Source organism: Lithobates pipiens, unplaced genomic scaffold (assembly GCF_037356315.1).
Source record: "Lithobates pipiens isolate NorthernLeopardFrog02 unplaced genomic scaffold, aLitPip1_a1.2 Scaffold_23, whole genome shotgun sequence".
NCBI lineage: Eukaryota > Metazoa > Chordata > Amphibia > Anura > Ranidae > Lithobates > Lithobates pipiens.
The window spans coordinates 305,007,663-305,031,080 of record NW_027507785.1 but is presented as its reverse complement, the minus strand read 5'-3'; the positions used below and the strand labels follow the sequence as shown (position 1 = coordinate 305,031,080).

The window sequence follows — 23,418 nt, the reverse complement described above, 5'->3', positions numbered from 1 at the left end:
TAAGGCCACATTTACACCTGAGCATAGCGATTCTGCAGCGTTTTTTTTTTTGCTGCGTCTTTACCGCTATTTTGCGGCAGCTTTTACCACGTTTTGCCGCGATTTTGTGCAGGGCAAAAGGTCACCAATGTAAAAAGAAGAAAAACGTCCAAATCTGCCCGATTTCAGTGACAAAAAAGGGTCCAGTACATGTTTGAGCTTCAGGCGTTCGGCTTCAGGCAACTTGGAGTGGAGATGTGAACCATCTCCATTGAGAGTAATAGATTTTTTCCCCTCCAGCATTTTGTAGCTTCAGGCTTCAAGCTACAAAACGCTCAGGTGTAAATGGGGCCTAAATGCTGCTGTCTTGTAAGGACGTGCCGTGGCTGTGCCCTAGGTGGCAGTGCGCCCTAGGCAGCTTCCTAGCTCACCTAGTCGTAGCGCCGACCCTGCTCTACAGCAGACCATAGACTTGGAGTGGGAGAAGCAACAAAATAATCCAATCAGTTGTGCTGCAGTTCTATGTGCAAAGAACATGCTGATAGGAGGGAAGAGAAGAGAGACAGAAAGATAAGCTGATCAGTTTGCTGTTTGTAGCAGCCTGTACCTACCACTTAAATACCAAGTCATTTTTTTGTTTTTTCAGTGTGATGATAGTTTTAATTAATTAATCCATCATGCAATAATATACCCCAAATCATTTTACAGTATATCATTTTTTTCGACCAAGCTTTCTTATGGTAACATTTAGTAACCACTTTTTTTATTCCTTGCTATATAAAAGGAAAAAGACTAAATATTTTCAAAACAACCTGTTTATTTTTATTATAAAACATATATAAAATGCAATTAAAAATGCCAGGCAGTACAAACATCCCCAAAAAGGACCTTTTTGGAGGAATGATCATTTACTCGTTAATTCCTCCCCCATGCAATGTAAGAAGGATGGGAGAACCACATCAGACAGTACAAAATAAAAAGCTTTTAAAAAGTCTGTAACAGCCAACGTGTTTCAGGGGCTCACCGTTCCTCCTTCATCAGGGCTAAAACAGGCCTTTCCAATCCAAGTGCCTGCACCATACCCCTTTTAACCCTGATGAAGGAGGAATGCTGAACCCTGAAACGCATCAGCTGTTACAGAATAAAAATCCTTTAAAAGTCTGGACACCCTCGTGTGGCGCTCCCATCCTTTCAAAACTTCAAAAAACTCCTCTGAGGGTCCAGCAAGACCCTACATTTGCTGATGAGCAGCCTCTAGGACCACAAACCACCCATTGCATTAAAATGCATCCACATAAGGATCAGCACTCCTACATCACAAAGATTGCATTTGTCCATTGTAAGAGGAAGGAGTGATCTCCCCAATGTAAACATGCAGTATGCTGTACATCAGTACTAGAGTAATACGGTGTGGTTTAGTCCATATTCCCATTGCATGCGTTCCTGGGGAAAGCACTAGGATACTGGGTGCTGTAGCAACCACCAGCTGGAGACTGGATCATGAAAGCCACAATGAATATAGTTGCCATATTTCAGTCCAAATGTTTTTTTATTAAAGCGTGATCACATCACAAGCAAGAGAGTGCAACGTTTCGGAGTCACACAGAATCACTTCATCAGGCATGTGATGGAAAATATATTAATTGTAATACGGTGTGAAGACACAAGGGTTACATAGGGTAATGGAAGGTTATCACTGTGATCACTGTGATTGGTCATTACAGCCATCACATAGTACAGAGCAGCTCAAACTGATTCTGTACATTGTGTCTGTGAATCGGTTCACCACCATTAACAAGTGCACTGACCATCTGATGTGCTGTTTATAAACATACACTGCATGAAAAATTGATGTCTACCTCCCCACATTTTTTAAATGTGGCAGTAGGGAGAAAGTAAAGCAAAACATATAGTGATTTTATACTTTATTTATTTCTTTATATTGGTCGGGACAAAAAAAAGTTTTATTTTTAATCAGGTAATATAAGTTATTGTATAAGTTCTTAATCAGAGTACTCATTCTAAGGTTTCAGTAAGACAAAGGGAAACTCAAATCAGGTAATTACTACTATGTTGTGTCTTTGGATAGCCCATGGTGCTGCAGGAGTCCTTTATCAAGTGTTAAATGTGAATGTAGATTTTACATACAATATATACTTTATCAATAGACTACAGTTAAATTTATTGCATTCATTGACACTTTGAAGTATTCACTGTTCCTGGCAGAAAGAGTTACATTTTTGCTTCTTGCTATGTAGGAACCATAGACATGTGAAATTCTGTGTCGGGGAAAGTGTTATGCTTCTCTCTGTAGACTGCTGAAAATAAACATCTAAAGTAATAGAGATATGTGAAAATACTGGGAAACTGACTCAGCTGGTGATCCTCTTGGTTCATTTAGTAGAGCTAGATATTCTTTTGATTTTCCAGCTTGTTTTTACTTAATAAATTAAAAAAAAAAAAATATATATATATATATATATATATATATATGTATGTATATACATATATTGTATGTTAATATCATATGAGTGTGATAGCTATATATATCTATATATATACTATATATATATATATATATATATATATATATATATATATATATATATACTATATTACCAAAAATATGGGGATGCCTGGCTTTACATGCACATGAACTTTAATTGGCATTCCAGTCTTAGTTTGTAGGGTTCAATATTGAGTTGGCCCAACCTTTGAAGATATAGCAGCTTCAACTCTTCTGCAGAGGCTGTCCACAAGGTTTAGGAGTGTGTCTATGGGAATGTTTGACCATTCTTCCAGAAGCGCATTTGTAAGGTCAGGCACTGATTGGACAAGAAGGCCTGGCTCACAGTCTCCGCTCTAAGTCATCCAAAAGGTTTTCTATCGGTGTAATGGAAATTTGTAGGTTCTGCATATAATTGTATTCTATTTTATATGTATTGCATGATGCCCTCACTGTGCAAACGGCACTAACAATGTTTTCAGTACATGTTTTGCATTCTTTCAAGTCCTGATTAGAATTAGCCTGCCTATGTAACGCCCCTTGTTACCATAAACGTACAATTGTATTATTAATGTGATACCTACGTAATCATGTGTATAAAAACCTTCAAATGCGTCATAATAAAGGAGAACGGTTGTTTGGAAAGATGCTGAGCATATCTTTTGTGTCTGTTCCCTACTGCAGTAGTTATTAATTTGGAACCACTAATCAATATGAGGATAGGAGTTGCCTATCATCAAAATATCCATTTCAATCGGGTTGAGGTCAGGACTCTGTACATGCCAGTCAAGTTCCTCCACCCCAAACTCACTTATCCATGTCCAAATCATTTGGTGGAGGGAGAATTATGGTGTAGGGTTGCTTTTCAGGGGTTGGGTTTGGCCCCTTAGTTCCAGTGAAGGGAACTCTTAAGGCGTCAGCATACCAAGACATTTTGGACAATTTCATGCTCCCAACATTGTGGGAACAGTTTGGGGATGGCCTCTTCCTGTTCCAACATGACTGCACACCAGTGCACAAAGCAAGGTCCATAAAGACATGGATGAGCGAGTTTGGGGTGGAGGAACTTTACTGGCCTTCACAGAGTCCGGGACCTCAACCCAATAGAACACTTTTGGGATGAATTCGAGAGGAGACTGTGAGCCAGGCCTTCTCATCCAACATTAGTGCCGGACTTCACAAATGTGCTTCTGGAAGAACGGTCAAACATTCCCATAGACACACTCCTAAACCTTGTGGACAGCCTTCCCAGAAGAGTGGAAGCTGTTATAGCTGCAAAGGGTGGACCAACTCAATATTGAACCCTACGGACTAAGACTGGGATGCCATTAAAGTTCATGTGCGTGTAAAGGCAGGCGTTCCAATACTATACAATAATATATTTGTATATCTATCTATCTCTCTCTCTCTATGTATATAGATATATATCGATATCTATATCTATCTTTGTATGTATATATATATATATATGTGTGTGTGTGTGTGTGCGTGTGTGTGTGTGCGTGTGTGTGTGTGTGTGTGTGTGTGTGTGTATATATATATATATATATATATATATATATATATATATATATATATTCCTCCTCTTTATAACCATCTTATGTGTAAATAAAATATAATATAAAATATTTATTTTATTAATATAAAAGAAAAACTTTTACCAACCACCTAGAGCCTGGTCCAGATGTGCAAGTAACAAAATCACTTTATTATTGAAACTCAGCATTAAAACCACTCATTACTCATAGAAAACCAAATCATAAACAGACCCCCTGAGGGATAATAACATACTAGATTTTGAAGTGAATATCTTATCTCTTAGTGTATCATTATAAGGCCCTATATTTGATCGAACTTGGTAATAATGAAAGCAGTCAGCTTTGAATACAGTTTGCAGGCAACCAGTTTCTTCATCTTCAAAGCCAATTGCGAAACCTCACTAGGTACATAAATCTATTGTATATTCTAATCTTGTATATAATTATCAAACAGGCACACATACCATATCAATATTCATTACACTGTAACGTGGATCATTGTGTTGAATTCATTCATTCCAGACTTACTGTTTAATGAATTTCATGCATATATATCAACATGCCATTTACTTATCCAAAGTTTCCACCAGAGGTTTACTGATGGTTGTAGTCCAACTTTGATCCAATCTACCCACCTATGATGCATTCTATGAGTTCAATGTACCAAATGGTATAGTGTTCAATTTAGTTCAGTACACAGACTCTAAACCTCAGGATGTATTAATCTATAGGATCAATATCTAGGATGCTATTATCCCTTGTGGTTTTGTTTCTTCTATGAACAATGAATGGATTTAATGTTGTATTTTAACAATAGTCACGTTCTATAACCAGTAAAGGTTTTATATGTGTCACGCTCTCAGCCCACTCATTTGCGTGACAATAGCGAATGAATATTTGCTATTGTCGGGCTGATTCTCCTCCCAGCCAAACAGGAAGCGGGTCATGATACCTGTTTCCCGATTGGCCGAAAGGAGAAGCGAGCCTATTGGCCTAGGAGGAGACGCACGGCTGCCCGCACCATGACGCCCGCGCCTTAGATGGGCGACCAGGGGGTGGATGTGGGTGTGTTGTCTTCTGCTCTTCCCCTCCAAAGCATTTACCACCAGCTGCCACTGTTTAGGAGACATTCATTTTACCTACAGGTAAGCTTTATTATAAATTATAAAAATCCAGAGTTTACTATCAATTTAATGTTAAAAGTGAATTCTCTGAACTGATGCCCCCTCTTCCCTGACAGCTTTTTCCCACTTCCCTGGGCCCTGGTAATTTACTAAATATGCCGACCGCTCTCCTGCTACTTGCCTTTGACTGAGACATGCTTTATTCTAAGATCAATGACAGTAGGGTGGTTGTCTGGTTGCCCCATCAATATTTTGTTATGGGGCCCAATGATCTGTAGTTACATTTTGCCTTCAGGCTCACATACCCTGTAATGCCTATATCTTCCATTCATGAAGAGGGCCTAATCCAGCAGCATAAAATTGAAAGATGGAGGCTGACTATAGCCTTGGGGAGCAGAATTAAAAGGCAATTATTGAACTTTCGTGCTGCTTTAAGACACAGTAAAGAACACAAATTGTATCTCCATTCCTTATAGCTGAGGGTGGAAATAGTAGGTCAGCGTTAAATTACACCTTTTTGTTTGTTTCTCCCCCTGTTATTGGCGCATTTCACGAAGCGATCACAGTATATAGCTTCTGATCATTTCGTTTTGCCCAAGGACAAACACATTTCCTTTAAATTAACTCCTATCAACCCCATCCATCCATTGTCCATCCCACACCAAGCCTGACTGCCGTTGTGTTCATGTCTCTCTGTCATCGTGTCTTTGTCACACGTCATGTCTATTCTTTGTTCAGGCTGTGGACATTTTACTTCAACATGGAGCCTATGTCAATGTTCAGGATGCCGTCTTCTTCACTCCGCTACACATCGCAGCGTACAGCGGTCATGAGCAGGTGAGGTATACCGAGTGAATGTAAAGAAAGATTATGTGATATTGTTATATCCAAACAGGTCAGAAAACCTCAAGATGTAATTTCTGAGACATATCCTGTTATGTGGAAGAGCTTCCATGCTTCCAGAGGCAATACACATGTGTATAGATTTAAAGGATTAGGAGTTATGGTCGGTTTTCTTGTTCATGTAAAAATATTTAAATTACCTTATTTATCGGCCTATAACACACACCTTCATTTTAGGAGGGAAGTTTCAGGAAAAAACTCAAATAAATTTTAAATAAAGAACTTTTAAGCAAAATAAGGGTCAGTACCCATCAATGCAGCCTCACCATTGTCTGTCTGCAGCCTGATCAGTGCCCATCTGCAGCCTCATAATTTCCCATCAATGCAGCTGGATCAATGCCCTTCCACAGCCTCACAATTGCCCATCAATACAGCTTGTTCAATGCCCATCTGCAGCCTCACAATTGCCCATCAATGCAGCCTGATCAATGCCCACCTGCAGCCTCACAAATGCTCATCAATACAGCCTGATCAATGCCCATCTGCAGCCTCACCTCATATAACTGCTGCCTCGGAGAGGACAGGGAGGGGGGCGGGACGAGTGCCATCAGATTACATACAGAGAGAATCTCCTGTTTACTCGGCGGCCTCTTTAATACAAAGTCCCGCCTCCTGGACCGGCTTCTATGATAGATAGAACACTTGTCCAATGCCAGCCCAGGAGATGGGACTTCCTAGTACAGAGGCCACTGAGTAAACAGGAGATTTTCGCTCTATGTAATCTGACGGCGCTTGCCCCGTTCCCCCTCCCCGTTCCCTCCTAGGCAGCCCAAATTGCCGTATTGGCATATAACACGCACACACTATTTGCATTCGATTTTTAGGGTGAAAAAAGTGCGTGCTATACGCCAATAAATACAATATCCATACTATAAAACGATGGCCCAAAGCTGAACCAATATCAATTATGCTCAGTGTTTCTAGGTGTATTACAGTGGCATTGGTATTGCTGCTCTCTCAACCAGGTTGCCACGGCACCCTGTGGTGCCATCTGGGTTTTTCAAGAGTGCCCTGGCAAAATGCCAAGCAATTGCCCCAAATTGCCCAGAAATTGTCAACAAGCTGGCAGGTGGATCAAGTCTGCCTTTTCTTGTTACACAAAACTACAGGTTTTTATTGTGCAGCATTACAACCTTGGGCACTGTTCTGGCCATCCACTGGCAACCTAGCAAATGATGGCAGCACTGGTTCATAGGGCTCACATCAGGCACCTGCACAGCATCATTGTTTGCCCCTCTCCATCAATATTGGGGTCATCTTAACTATGTGAAGAAGGGAAAGTGAGGGAAATATACTGGATAACTTGTCAGTACCAGTGTACAAAGGTATATTTGCTTTGTAAAAATAATATTGGGTGTCCTATGTGTACAGATGCTGCTGCATTATGTAAAACTATTAGTTTAGTTTTTATTTTATTTTTTTACGTAGAGGCTGGTTTCGCATGGGTGGTCTCCATAATGCACATCTGCCTGCTGAGAGGAGGGAACTCTCTGCTTCTCTCCGCTGAGCAGGCAGATGACAGGTCCGTGTCCAGTCCACTATGCATTGCGGCCGATATTCACTTTTTTAGAAATATCAGTATTGGTCAAAAAACCTATAATACCAATATTGCTTCAAGAGATTTTACCAGGGTGATGCCTGCAGCTGCAGCTCGGCTGTTATTACAAGCGGCGGAAGGGGGCGTTCCCCTCCCTTCCCGCCACCTTCCGTAGCTTGCCTGGGCTCTCCCATCCCACTGGAGGCCCGAGCAACCAGCCGGCACGTCTTCCAATGCTTCGTTCGGGTCTCGGATCTAGTAGCAATGTCATGACATCACTTCCTAGATTACTGGCATCTTAAAGGCGTCTTATAGACCCCCCGATCCCTCCATATAGCGTACCTGTCACCGCCTATTACTGTCACAAGGGATGTTTGCATTACTTGTGACAGCAATAACGGTGATAAAAAAAAACAAAAAAAAATGTAAAATGACAGTGTAAACAAATGTTTTTTAAATGTACACAATATTGGCAAAAAATATTTGCTATCGGCAGGAGAGGTGGCCTGAAATATCGGTATTGTATTGGCACTGAAAAAACGATATTGGTCCCTACTATGTTCCAAGCCCGTAGAATGCTCTGATCTCAATGGAAATCCGATACACACTGAATTGATATGAGAGACACACTTCATTTGGAAAAATATATTCACCAGTATAGAGGTAGCCCGGGTAAGTTTGAAAAGGCGTGTACCCCCTGGTTTTATACCCCAGATCTTAGTCCTCCAGATTTATTAACTACAGTAAAATAATTCAGTAATTGACCTCACTGTGTTTGATTTGGACACCGCCATTTAAAGAGGAAGTAAACTCTCCCACTCTGATGCTTCTTTTCATTTAGCACATTATAATAAGTAATTATCAAACTATAGCCACTGTAATCCAGCCCAAATTGCATATTACTTACTGTTTAAAGAAAGTTTAAAAAAACTTGTTCCCAGGGGTTAGGCAGCGCCATCTTAAGTATTGTTTTCTGAGTCCACAGTGGAGTGTATGGAGTGTATTTCCGCCCTTACATTGAGCACTTCCTGTACTGTTAACCAAGCCTCCTTCTAAATCCAACGTTTCTATGGCAACCCTGCTTCCCTGTTCATAGCTTACTTGTTATTTTCATAGTATTTACTTGTGCTGATGTCTAATATTTGCCTTTGTCAGACTTATCAGCTTCAGCTGATAAGACTGCAGCAATGGCCAAGTTTACACTGCATGCCATGTCACATGGTCACATGGTGTATAGGAGGAAGCTCTGAGTGATTAGCAGAGTTCAGTGGTGTGCCGTAGGAAGTCCTGATAACAGATAGATAAGCACATAGAGAGTGTGCCGTAAATCAGGGGAGATCTGGGCATGCTCAGTGACTTCATTCTACAGAACAACAAGGATTACAACAATACTAAGCAAGTAAGGAGATATCTACAAGCAGTGTTCATTAGGGATTTTTATGCTGATTTACATGGGACAAAGTTGTGGGGGAGGGTTTACAACCACTTTAAGCTAACGGTATTTGTATTTAACTCCCTGGCAAAGCAGATGTCTCAATGATATCAGTACTGTATTATGTGAATGTATCACTCTATAGCTGCACTATGGATGGATTCAGAAGTTGTCTATGCAAATTGTGCGCTATAACTGTTGAATGCTTTGGAATTGTATGTTAATGTTTCAGTAAACATTCTTCATGATTTAAAAAAAAAAAGAATGGGATACATTGTGCATTATTTTAAAGGGTGCCTTGAATGTAAAAAGGTTGAGAAACCCTGACTTAGTAGATGTTTGAAGCCCTAATTAGAAGGATAAGCAAACCGAAAGAGAGAGGGCACACACACACGTAGCATATTATCACCAAAAACATTTATGCCCTGTACACACAATAGGATTTTCCCACAACAAAACCCTGTATTTTTATCCGAAGGATGTTGGCTCAAACTTGTCTTGCATACACACGGTCACACAAATATTGTTGGAAATTCCAAACGTCAAGAACGCGGTGACGTACAACACGTACGGCGAGCCGAGAAAAATGAAGTTCAATAGCCAGTGCGGCTCTTCTGCTTGATTCCGAGCATGCTTGGACTTTTGTGCGTCGGAAATTGTGTACACACGCTCGGAATTTCCGGAAGGTTTTGTTGTCGGAAAATTTGAGAACCTGCTCTCAAAACATTTGTTGGTGGAAATTCCGACAACAAATGTTCTATGGAGCATACACACGGTCAGACTTTCCGACAACAAACTCACATCCAACATTTGTTGTCGGAAAATCCTATTGTGTGTACAGGGCATTATTGTTACAAAGGAAAAAAAAATGGTAATGGAGGCAAATACCATGTAAACCATTGAATAATAAAGAACGTTTTTGTGTTTTGAGCATGATACATGGGATTGTATTTCCGGTCTGGGACTAACAGAGAGGAACCAGTGGATAACCAAAGGTATGGACCATCTCTACAAAACGACCTCCTTGCTCCAGGCTCTTTAGAAACCAACCAGGTTCTTAGCTATATGTGAGTGCAATACAAGACTTTTTAGTTTGAATGTGACCATTTATTTGCTGTTATTTGTAAGTTATTGAAGATGCAAGCTTTTGGAAACAGTGTCTTCTTCAGGCTTCATGCTGTACAATGAATTGTATGAAGACTGTGGAAGGGGTCTAATGGGTCCCGAAAGCTTGCATCTTTAATAACTTAAGTTAGCCAATATATGTTAACATTCAAACTAAAAACTTCCTATATTGCACTCACATATAACTAGGAAAGTGATTGGCTCCTAAAGAGACTGGAGCAGGGAGGTAGTCTTGTAGAGCTGGTCCAGCTATTTACTGGTCTTTCTCTGTTAGTCCCCCACCGTTGATACAATTCCATGTACCATGCTGCCAGTGAGAGTAGCTACTATCTTCTTGTGTGCTCGGCTCATTGAGTAATGCATTTGGGAGGGGGTTGTCTCTTTATGTTTAGTTCTTCTGATCAGCCATTCATATCGATGAATACCAGAGCTTGGGCAAAGAAATAATGCAGCTCCTTTTGATGCTAAATTATTTAAAAGGATAACTAAACCCAAGAACAAACATGAAATAGATTGCAGCTTTCCAGGTCATAAATGTGGACCCTGCATTCCTTTTCATTCTTTCAGCTAAGATCATTTTCAGTAAGCGCAGGAAATGCTTGTTATTCTTTTTCAGAAATGCAGTGTTCTTGTCACTTACTGTGAGATGAATTGAAAGTTCTAAAAAAATTTTTATCTGTAAACTAATAATTCCTCTACTGTTCATATAAAGCAGTCATGTTTGAAGAAAACTATTGTTCCCTCCATAGGTACAGTGGAGGATTTAGCATAGCCACCCCAAAACAGAAATTGTGTTTGCTAGGTGAAAATAAAGGGGGGAAAGCCGTATTAAACTAATGTAGCCACCACATCTATGAACTCACAGGCTGCAATTTATTAAAATTCTGTTTCTGGGTTTAGATATGCTTTAAGGAAGTGAGAACAGACAACAAATTAATTTGGGTGCCTACTTGAGGTCCTGATCAGTGGCTTTTGCAAGTGACTTCTTTTGCACCATATATTTGACCATTTGTCTAATATTTATTTATACTGCTAATCTATTATTTTTTTTATACCTTAGGTCACCCGCTTGCTACTAAAATTTGGAGCTGATGTTAACATGTGTGGAGAGGTGGGGGACAGACCTCTGCACCTGGCGTCTGCCAAAGGCTACTTAACCATCACAAAACTACTGCTGGAAGAGGGCACCAAAGCAGACAGTGAGTGTGGAATGAGTGGTGATGGGATCCAATGTTCATATGATAGTCTGCATTACTGGGTGTTGCATGTCATGTTTACATGGATTTCTCTTCTAGCTAATGCCCAAGATAATGAGGATCATGTCCCATTACACTTCTGCTCCCGGTTTGGACACCATGAAATTGTCAAATACCTTCTGCAGAATAATGCAGATGTTCAGCCTCATGTTGTGAATATATATGGAGACACACCCCTACACCTGTAAGTGAGCTCATCTAACTACTCAACCTCTTTACAACTCCTGTCTTTCTTACTCCTTTATTCTCTTTTCAATCCTCACCTTCTCATTTCTTTCCTCTCTTCCATTGCTCCCTTTCATTTTCCTGCTCTTTTTCTCTTTGAAAATCCGCTTGTTAATTGCACTGCAATAGACAAAACTGAAGAAAAGGAAAAGGAATCCTCTCTCCATTTAAAAGTGTTGTAAATGCCTTTATTGAAATATCCAGTGCACAGACTATTCCACCTGATCCTGCTAATGTGATTCACTCCATCTGAAGCTTATTCATCCTTTATTTCTTTTCTCTTCCTTCCTTCTTTTTCCCCTTTTCCCTCCTTCCTTCTATTCTATCCTTCCTTCTTTTTTTTTTTTTTACTGCTGCTTTTCTTTTTTCTTACTCTTTCTTTATTTTCTCTTGCTTCTGTCCTTCCCTTCCTCTCTTCCATTCTTTTTTCTTCCTTCCTTCCTTCCCTTCCCTTCCCCTCTTCCTTTCTTTCCTCTTGCTTCCTTCCCCTCTTCCTTTCTTTTCTCTTGCTTCCTTCCTTTCCTTCCTCTTTTCCATTATTTTCTGTTGCTTCCTTCCTTTCCTTCCTTTCTTCCGTTCTTTTTTCTTGCTTCCTTCCTTCCCTTCCTCTCTTTCTTTTCCCTTGCTTCCTTCCCTTCCTCTTGTTCTTTTCTCTTGCTGCCTTCGTCTCCTCCTTTCTTTTCTCTTGCTGCCTTCATCTCTTCCTTTCTTTTCTCTTGCTTCCTTACTTTCATTCCTCCCTTCCTTTCTTTTCTCTTGCTTGCTTCCCTTCCTCTCTTTCTTTTTCTCTTGCTGCCTTCCTCTCTTCCCTTTTTTTCCTTTCTTTTCTCTTGCTTCCTTTCCCCTCTTCCTTTCTTTTCTCTTGCTTCCTTCCTTTTCTCTTGCTTCCTTACTTCCTTTTCTCTTGCTTCCTTCATTCCATTCCCCTCTTCCTTTCTTTTCTCTTTCTTCCTTCCTTCCCTTCCTCTCTTTTCTCTTGCTTCCTTCCTTCTCTTCCTCTCTTCCGTTGTTTTTTCTTTCTTCATTTCTTCCCTTCCTCTCTTCCATTCTTTTTACTTGCTTCCTTCCTTCCTTTCCCTTCCTCTCTTTCTTTTCTCTTGCTTCTCTCCTCCCCTACTTTCTTTTCTCTTGCTTCTGTCCCTTCCTCTCTTTCTTTCTTTTCTCTTGCTTCCTTTCCCCTCTTACTTTCTTTTCTCTTACTTGCTTCCTTCCTTCCCTTACTCCCTTTCCTTTCTTTTCTCTTGCTTCCTTCCTTCCTTCCTTTCCGCTCAACCTCTTTGTATTTTTGTATTTATTTATTTGAATCCTTCCCTCTCTCATTCTCTTTCTCTCTCTTCTTCCCCCCCCCCCATAAGTGCCTGTTACAACGGGAAGTTTGAAGTGGTAAAGGAGTTAATTCAGCTGGCTGGCACAGAAAGTCTGACCAAGGAAAATATTTTCAGTGAAACGGCCTTCCATAGGTAATTGCCCTTTTCCTGATTCCTTTTACATATTAACCACTTTAGCCCCGGAAGATTTACCCCACTTCACGACAAGACCATTTTTTGAAATATGGCACTGCGTTACTTTAACTGACAATTGCACGGGCCGCGCAATGTTGTACTAAAATAAAATTGATGTCCTTTTTTATTCAGATGCATCTGAATGTCCGAAAGATGCAAAATTCTGCCGAATTTCGATTTGTTACGAAACGAATTGCACAAGCCTACTCTAAACTCAACTGTCTAGAAACAGCTGTAAGGCTTAATGTACACGGGGCGTTTTTACAACCTCTCCTGAACGATTTAACTTGACAGATAGTAACCCACATTTAAAAGTTTAAAACGCCCGTTTTGTCGCGTTTACATGCTGCATTTGAAAAATGCCTGTAAACGAATTGTGGTTAAACATGTGTTACAGAGTTTGGCGCTTGAAATGCCTCTAAACTCGGTGTCTAAACTCATTTGTTTTGCTTTCCAAAAAAGGCCTCTAAACTCAACTGCCTAGAAATGGCTATAAACGGCCCTGTGTACATGTACTGATAAGATAATGTAGAGGAGAGTTCAGGAGCAGTTGAAAAAAATGCCCAGCTGCTCCTAAACGTCCGTTTTGCAGCAGCAGTGTACATGAGGCCTTAGTGTCAAATGCAAGACTCTGGTGGGTGTAAAAAGATGTCCGCTTGGCGCCGCCTCATGTGTATCCTTACTTTGGACGAGTGCGAGGTGTAGTAAGATGACAGCAACGGAACGTTACTTCCGATAAAAGATATGACTGGTCGCCTGATCTGACGGAACGGCAGCATCCGCTTTCCAGATTTCCTTCCCTGTGAGCGGCTGCGACACGGGGGGGGGGGGGGGGGGGTGCGGAACCAGCGCAAAATTCAAAAAAGTAAACAAAACATGACATACAAACAATACATTGTAACAAACCATTTCATCTCAGTTTTGTCTCTACTGCTTTGTCCGGTGTCCTGCATGCACTTTTACCGTTTTTTCTGCCTGGAAACTTGAGAAATTCCATGGCACCAAAAAGCATCCCTCTACGTAAAAAGGGGTTTTAGACCAGCTAGAAAACTGCGATGGTGAATAATGCCCCGTACACACGAGCGGGATTTCCGTCGGAAAAATCTTGGATGGAATTCTGCTCAAGCTTGGCTTGCATACACACGGTCACACAAAAGTTCTCTGAACTTTCCACTGTCAAGAACGCGGTAATGTACAACACTACGACGAGCCAAGAAAATGAAGTTCAATGCTTCCGAGCATGCGTCGAATTGTTTGTGAGCATGCGTGTTTTTTTGCGCGTTGGAATTGCATACAGGCGAACGGAATTTCCGTTAGGAACTTTTTCCGACAGAAAAATAGAGAACCTGCTCTCAATCTTTTGCTGGCAGAAATTTCCGCCAGCAAAAGTCAGATGGAGCATACACACGGTCAGAATTTCCGACCAAAAGCTCACATCAGACTTTTGCTGGCGAGATTTCCGCTCGTGTGTATGGGGCATTAGAAGCACTTGCAGAATTAAGCGATAGTGATTCGTTTGGACGCATTTCAGTGTTTTTTGTTTGATTACATTGTTGAATTAAATTTATGATTATTATATTATATATTTTTTTATAATTATTTATAGTTCTTTATTATATTATAATTTATGACTTAGTGTTTCAAACTTTATGATACCCGGGATGTCTACTAGACTCTGGTTTGGAAAGATTTAAGTGAGTTATTCCTAAGAATTACAGGCCTACAATATAAAACAACAAATTTTCATGCAAATCAATTGTACCGCTTTGACATTCAGAAATACTGACATAATCATACCATCAGGGAGGTTGAGCTAGCTTTATTGGTGACACAAGGTCACAGTGCTTATAGTTGATATGTATTGTCCTAGCCACTCCAGGGTCTTTTGCTTTCTACTCACACTTGAACACTTCAAATTCACAGTTAGTACTTTTCTATATTCTTTTTTTGTATAATATGCCAAGGACAAAATTACTTTCTTTATATTTCTTGTGTAAGATACAGAATTGTATGCTGTATTTTACAGAAAACCGCAGACATAGCAAGCTGAGAAAATATATTATATCTCAGTTCAGGTCCTAATGACTCTCCTGTATGTTTCTGTAAATATATATTTTTGCAACTCAAAGTTGTATCTCTAAAATCTTTGTCTTGTAGAGCCGTCTGTAATTTTCACTTTTTAACAACTTGATGACCTTTATGTGATTATAACAGTGCCTGCACGTATGGGAAGAATCTGGAACTTATAAAATTCCTTCTTGATCAAAACGTCCTGAACATCAATCACCAGGGTAGAGATGGGCATACAGGTAAGACGAGCTCCGCTCCAAGGAGTATTAGGGAAGAATTGTCTGGGAGTGAAAAAACTGCATCAAGCCACAGGGACCAGTTAGATCAGGGGCAGTGCCAGACTGGCCTACCGGAATAGCAGTAAATTTCCTGGTAGTCCGCCTGCCCTGGGGCCACTTTAAGCTGTGGCTGCAGTGGGGCCGATCCTGGACGGCCATCCTCAAACTGTTCCCATAGAGAGATTGTCCATAGCAACCAAAACTGTCTCTTTGCATCAAAAATGGTTTTAGACCAGCTAGAAAACAGCGATAATAAATTAGAATCACTCGCATAATTGAGCGATAGTGATTTGTGGGGAGACCCGTCATCAAATACTGAAAAGTAATGACAGTGACAATTCTGCAACTGAGCAAATTACAGTGTTTTTGATTTGATTACATTATTGAATATTTTTTTATTATTGTTATATTATTATTTGGTATAATTATTTATAGTTATTTATTATATTATAATTTATGATTTCATTTTCCAAACTTTATCATACCCGGGATGTCTACTAGACTCTGGTTTGGACAGATTTAAGTGAGTTATTCCTAAGAATTACAGGACTACAATATAAAACGCCAAATTTTCATGCAAAATAATTGTACCGCTTTCAGCACCTAAAATCTGAAATAATCATATCGCCAGGGAGGTTAAGCTAAACAAAAGTCAAAAACCAAATTTCTCCATTTACATGAAGCTCAGGGTAATATAACCCAGCCAGCACAGAGTTCCCCCTTACATCAGAGTCTGCAGGATTCCCCCTTACAGTGAAAGGGAGCTCTTATGTAAAGGGGAAAGCTACAGATCTTGATCTAAGGGGGAACTCTGATGTTAAGGGGGGGCTCTGGTGTCCAGAGACCACCTTATACCAGCGTCCACTGCGTTCCCTTTACATCAGAGTTCCCACTTACATCAGGGTCTGCAACATTGCCCGTGCACTGTAAGGGGGAATCCTACAGACTCTGATGTAAAGTGGAATGCCAGGAACTCTGATGTGGGGGGCACTCTGGTGACTAGAGACCACCATCTGCTAAAGTAGGGGGGAACCTTTATATCAGTGCCCCCTTACATAATTGTATTCACTCCCACTCCCCCCCCCCCACAAAGAGGCCTGATGGCGCTGTCACTGACCTCCTCTCAGGTGCACCGTGCAGGGCTCAGTCAGACGGCTTTAGCTTGGTGGCTCTGGTTTTATCCCATAGTCTCCACAGTCCACACACGTCTGACTCCTGCCGTGATCCCCATCCTGGCAGCATTCCCACTTTTGACTCCTCTACAGATTCCCCCTCCAGAGACTGCAGACATGATAAAAGACAAAAGATGGTCAGGGACTACAGACTTGATTCAAGTGATGGCTAGAGGCTGTGAACATGATACAGGAGGTGGTCAGAGGCTGCGGACATGGTAGTGTCCTCCTCACCCCTCACAGTAGATTCCTCCTCACCCCTCACAGTAGATTCCTCCTCTGTCCCCCTTCATTTTAGATCTTCACATCAATGTCCTCCTCCTGTGCCCCCTCACAGGGCAGCACCATCAGTGTCCTCCTCCTGTGCCCCCTCACAGGGCAGCACCATCAGTGTCCTCCTCCTGTGCCCCTTCACAGGACAGCACCATCAGTGTCCTCCTCCTGTGCCCCTTCCCAGGGCAGCACCATCAGTGTCCTCCTCCTGTGCCCCTTCACAGGACAGCACCATCAGTGTCGTCCTCCTGTGCCCCTTCACAGGGCAGCACCATCAGTGTCGTCCTCATGTGCCCTTCACAGGGCAGCAACATCAGTGTCCTCCTCCTGTGGCCCTTCCCAGGGCAGCACCATCAGTGTCCTCCTCCTGTGCCCCTTCCCAGGGCAGGACCCTCAGTGTTCTCCTCCTGTGCCCCTTCCCAGGGCAGCACCCTCAGTGTCCTCCTCCTTTGCCCCTTAACAGGGCAGCACCATCAGTGTCCTCCTCCTGTGTGCTTCACAGGGCAGCTCCAGCACCATCAGTGTCCTCTTCCTGTGCCCTTCACGGCTTCACTTCACCTCCCACTCACCCCTCCTCGGCTCCTCTACTAGTGGGCGAGATGCCGCCACAGCGCGGCGAAGCGTGAGTGGTTTTCATTCAAAAATGGAGCCATTACGTTACTGTGCAAGTGCCCGGCCGGCTTCAGAACATCACATACGCAGTTGCATGGTCAGCTCGCAGCCATCTGTTGCCCATAACGGACATTTACGGCACCCTGAAAATGGACTTAAATTTATGGGTTGTTCTTAAATCTACAGGCGGTTGGCAACACTGGCATTGGAAAACGCTTGTTTTTATTATGAAAAGGGTCCACGTTAAGGATGCACCGAATGGGTTATTTGGTGCCAAAATCAATGAAAAATACACTAGGCCAAAAACCAAAACCAATACTGAAACTGACCGATACTGAAAATGACTGTTTTAAAAAAATATTTTTATACAGGTGATGGTCAGAGACTGGGGACATGGTACAGGAGATGGTCAGAGACTGGGGACATGGTACAGGAGATGGTCAGAGACTGCAGTTCCTATGGACGTTAGTAGATAATGGCCAATCGGCCCTCTCATCTCACCCTTTCGATACCCCCCCAGGACAAACCACCCCCCAGGACAAACCACCCCCCTCTATTAGTACAGACCCCCTCAGGACAAGCCAACCCCTCTCCATTAGTACAGACCCCCCAGGACAAACCAACCCCCCTCTATTAGTACAGACCCCCCCAGGTCAAACCCTGCCCTCCATTAGTACAGACCCCCCAGGACAAACCAATCCCCCTCCATTAGTACAGCCCCCCCAGGACAACCCCCCCAGCCCCCTCCTTTAGTACAGACCACCCCAGGACAATCCTCCCCCTCCATTAGTACAGACCCCCCTCCATTAGTGCAGACCCCCCAGGACAAACCCCCCCCCCCATTACGGTACATAAATACAGATCGGAGTACAGGTGCAGAACAGATCGCAGCAGATTGCAGCAGGCAGGAGTTAAGACAGAGAGGAGGAGGAGGATAACACATGTCACTGCAGGCACTGACCGCCCCCTCAGCGATGTCACTGCGCGGCTTGTCTCTCTCCACACAGAGACAGCTGCTCCAATCTCCAGCTGCTTCACTCTCCTCCTCTGACAGGAGGAGGGGGGGTGGGCTTGGGAAACACAATGGCGGCGGTGACCAGCAGGGAGAGCCGCCTCTCGACACGGACAAGGAGAGGAGGAGGAGGATGGAGGGGAGCACTCTGGTGTTTCAGCGCCCCTACCTCTGTGGTGCCCGAGTGAACTGCACCTGCCTAGGATCGGCCCTGACGACACCCCTGTAATGGGTGGCACCAGGGGCAGGCTCAGGGTGGGCCCCCCCACCCAGGCCCCACCCCATTTTCGGTGCCATTATCGGCGTGATTTCTCTTTTGGCAAATTGCCAAAAAGGCAATTTTCGGCCGAAATTTTGGTACATCCGTAGTCCTCGTACACAGCTTCAGCCAGCGACATCACTCCTGGAGTTACTTTCGGGGGTCGCGGGCCCCCGGTGCTGTGACTGGCCGGATCTGCGATGACGTCACTCCCGCGGTAACGGCATGCTAGCTGAAGCAATGGCGGGAACATGCTATTGCTTTAGTGCGCAGGTGCCGATGACGTCGTCACATGCTGGTACAGGAGATATCCCGGGTAGCTACAGGTAAGCCTTATTATAGGCTTACCTGTAGTAAAAAGCACACTGTGACCTTGTCATTAAGGGCATATAGAATGCTGATCATACTCCCAATAGTGTTGTCACCCTGTCACATGGTTTCCGGTGGAGGCTACAAGGTGGCCATTTCACCACACTTTACTATAGTCCACTGTTGTCACCTGTAGGGATCAAGTCCTTCCCCATGAGTAAGCTCCGGTGGGTGGAATGAAAGGCATTGGGGGCATGGTCTGGCGGGGTCCAGACTGGGACTGCTATTCACTATCACACAGCAGGCTTTGAATTGATGAGCAGCTCCCGGGACACCTATCACTCTACAAAGTCCTGAAAAATTCTATGAAGCCATCGCTAGAGTACAAGTACATAGGAAGCACCAGCGCCATTAGTTTATCCATGCCGCAATTTGAAAAAGACCAAGGGGGTCTTGCGATACCCCATTCTAGGTTTTACTGCGTGGCTTCCGAAGTCCAACAACTGGGGAATGAAGACGTGCTGGACCCAATTAGAAACTTATTGATACCAAAAGACTCAGATTCCTGCATTGTCCCACTTGGAAGCGGGATTCTCACATCTGCCCCAAAACCTCTGCAGGATAGTTCTCAGGAAGCACCAACGCCAGCTGAGACGTTACACCCTCACTACATTGGGGTAGTTTGAGCAATGTCTTTTTTTCCTCATTCTAGTTTGATGAAAGACACACATTTAAAATACTCAGCATGATAATATGAGATTTTAGTGATTGGATTTACATCTGCTTTAATTTTCTTGCCAACATACTGTATTTATTATGACGTGGTGGCTTTGATACTTTTTTATCCTTTCGAGGCAACATGATAAAATGTGATATTCCCCTTTAACACAATAATAAAAAGAGATTTTATTATAATAAAGTTGATCCTTTTTTAATTTGTGTCTTGTCCCGCCCCAAATTAATTAATTTAGATTGCAGAAAGTTTATTGTCTTGGAAATGATCTAGCAGCTTGTCCTTTACACACTCCCAGAGCTTACACAATTATTCTTCCCTCTCTTTCTTACATATTCATTTTTGTTGGGAGGTTATCATTCTTCCTGGCTGGCAGAATAATGACCAGCTTGTTGGCTGTAATAAAATCAAATCATCTTGTCCTTTCAGCGCATGGTAATTTTCTGTATAACGTATTTCTTTGGAAAGGCTATCACTCCTGGTGGTGTGAACGCCGGGCGCAGTCTTATTATATTCAGCTGCTTGTGGCCAGGGGGGCAATCAGGGTTGAGTGGGCCATGCTACACTGGCATTGTGTCTTCAATAGCAGGGGTATATGGAGATGAATGCAAAGAAAGCCTTAAAGTATATAGAAACCTAATCACAATATTTTCATATACACTATATTGTCAAAAGTATTGGGACACCTGCCTTTGCACGCCATCCTAGTCTTAGTCAATATTGCGTTGGCCCACCCTTTGCAGCTATAACAGCTTAAACTCTTCTGGGAAGGCTGTCCACAAGGTTTAGGAGTGTGTCTATGGGAATGCTTGACCATTCTTCCAGAAGTGCATTTGTAAGGTCAGGCACTGATTTTGGATAAGAAGGCCTGGCTCGCAGTCTCCGCTCTAATTCATCCCAAAAGTGTTCTATCGGGTTGAGGTCAGAAATCTGTGCAGGCCATTCAAGTTCCTCCACCGGAAACTCACTCATCCATGTCATTGTGGACCTTCCTTTGTGCACTGGTCCAAATCATTTGGTGGAGGGGGGATTATGGTGTGGGGTTGTTTTTCAGGGGCTGGGCTTGGCCCCTTAGTTCCAGTGAAGGGAACTCTTAAGGCGTCAGCATCATGAGACAGTTTCATGCTCTCAACTTTGTGGGAACAGTTTGGGGATGGCCCCTTCCTGTCCCAACCTGACTGCGCACCAGTACATAAAGTAAGGTCCATAAAGACATGGATGAGTGCGTGTGGGGTGGAGGAACTTGACTGTCCTGCACTTCAACCCGAACACGTTTGGGATGAATTAGAGTGAAGACTGTGAGCCAGGCTTTTTCGTCCAACATCAGTGCCCGACCTCATGAATGCACTTCTGGAAGAATGGTCAAACATTCCCATAGACACACTCCTAAACCTTGTGGACAGCCTTTCCAGAAGAGTTGAAGCTGTTAAAGCTACAAAGGGTGGGCCAACTCAATATTAAACCCTACGGACTAAGACTGGGATGCCATTAAAGTTTGTGTGTGTGTGCGTGCGTGTAAAGGCAGGTGTCCCAATACTTTTGACAATATAGTGTATGTCCCTGGCTGTTTTGCTGAGCATGGTGCAAATCATCTCAGTGGAAGGAAACCCTTTCAGATGCTTTACAATGTGTTCAGCAAAACACTGCAGACAATTATAAAATTGTCCTCTGAATGGCATTCCTAATAATTCTGGACCCTTCTGTCCGTTTGCATTGCAGGATTACACTGCGCTTGCTACCATGGGCACATACGCCTGGTACAGTTCTTATTGGACAACGGAGCTGACATGAATCTTGTCGCCTGTGATCCCAGCAGATCCAGTGGAGAGAAGGATGAGCAGACCTGTCTGATGTGGGCTTATGAGAAAGGTATGGTATATAAGTACTGTGGTGTGTTTTTCAGTGATTGTTTAGCAGCCAAACAATTAGTGTTACTCAGGGGTTTACTTATATGAAAAAAAGTGCTGTGCACATGTCTGCACACAGCCGGCAAAATGAGCCTTGTAATGAGCCTAATATGTGTATTTCCTATAATCTTCATCTCCATCTAAGGGTCATAATGTAGTATTTTCCAGAAATACTGCAATCAGGGAAATACTACATTATGGCTACTAAAAGGAGCTAACGATCATAGAAAATACACATATTAGGCACATTACAGGGGTTATTCACATTGGCTGTGTAAATGCTGTGCCATTAAAATTTATGTCAAGCCAAAAACCTTTTGCTAGGTTTTGATAGAGTGGGAAAATATTAGAACACTTGTCAAGTTTTCACGGCTAACTGGGGCTCCATTAGAATGATAAAAGTTTTTGGCTTGGCATAATTTTAAAGCATTGCTTTGGAGACCACGCTGGACTGACTGCATTGGTCACTGGTCCTGAGTAGGTAGGTATTCCTCTGGGCAAGAAAGGAAGGAATGCCTTCTGGTGGATAGTGCCCAGTGCTGGATGGTGGTGATGGGCCCTCTCAGGGATTGGGCTGCTGCCTTTTCTGTGCGACCTTAGCCCTTTGCTGACCAGCCGCCGTCATTATACTGCGGGAGATTGGCACGATCCCATGAGCCGTCATAGATTTACATAAGCTTCTTCAAGTGGGATAGCAGGTGTGTGTCCGCATGGGCCTGCTGCATTGCAGGGGTGCCGATGCTCGTGACCAGTGGTCGCGATGACCGCCGACCACGAGCGATCGTGGGCACGAGAGGCAGAACAGGGACATGTGTGTGTAAACACACACATCCCAGTTCTTCAAAGAGAGGAGGGAGAGATCATGAGCTCCTACGAGCTGGGAACCACCATCTCTCATCTCCTATAGTCAGTCCCATTCCCATACAGTTAGAACACACACCTAGGGAACACAGTTTACCCCTTGATCGCCCCCTAGTGTTAGCCTCTTCCCTGCCAGTGACATTTACAGTAATCCGTGCATTTTTATAGCATTGATCGCTGTATAATTGTCAGTGGTCCCAAAAATGTGTCAAAAGTGTCCGATGTGTCCGCCATAATGTCGCAGTCCCGATAAAAAATCCCAGATTGCCGCCATAACTAGTAGAAAATAAAAATAATAATAATAAAAATGTCATAAATATATCTCCTTTTTTGTAGACGCTATAACTTTTGTGCAAACCAATCAATATACGCATTTTGCAATTTTTATTACCAAAAATATGTAGAAGAATACGTATCGGCCTAAACTTAGGAAAAAATTAGCTTTCTAAAAAAAAAAGAAAATTTGGGGATATTTATTACAGCAAAAAGTACAAAATATTAGTTTTTTTCTTCAAAATTGACACTCTTTTTTTGTTTATAGCGCAAAAAATAAAAACCGCAGAGATGATTAAATACCACCAAAAGAAAGCTCTATTTGTGGGAAAAAAAGGACGTCAATTTTGTTTGTGTACAGTCGCACGACCGCGCAATTGTCAGTTAAAGCGACGTAGTGCCGTATCGCAAAAAAATGGCCTGGTCATTGAGCAGCCAGTTCTTCCGGGGCTGAAGTGGTTAAGGTTGTTTCAGCTTGTAGTGTCCAATGAAATGTGACTTCTAAAATCTGGTTCGAGGACGTTTATTAAAA

The 23,418-nt window shown here is 42.6% G+C and overlaps 1 protein-coding gene across 1 annotated transcript in view; it reads left to right on the top strand.

The window, feature by feature from the left end:
- The window catches only part of TNNI3K (TNNI3 interacting kinase), a 391,224-nt gene that overhangs the window by 66,698 nt on the left and 301,108 nt on the right, over positions 1-23,418 (top strand). Inside the window, exons 6-11 of the mRNA XM_077450470.1 lie at positions 5,886-5,984; positions 11,205-11,343; positions 11,440-11,584; positions 12,981-13,085; positions 15,342-15,436; positions 21,565-21,714. Of these exons, the coding sequence (XP_077306596.1) occupies positions 5,886-5,984; positions 11,205-11,343; positions 11,440-11,584; positions 12,981-13,085; positions 15,342-15,436; positions 21,565-21,714 (733 nt within the window). The remainder of the gene's footprint in view (positions 1-5,885; positions 5,985-11,204; positions 11,344-11,439; positions 11,585-12,980; positions 13,086-15,341; positions 15,437-21,564; positions 21,715-23,418) is intronic.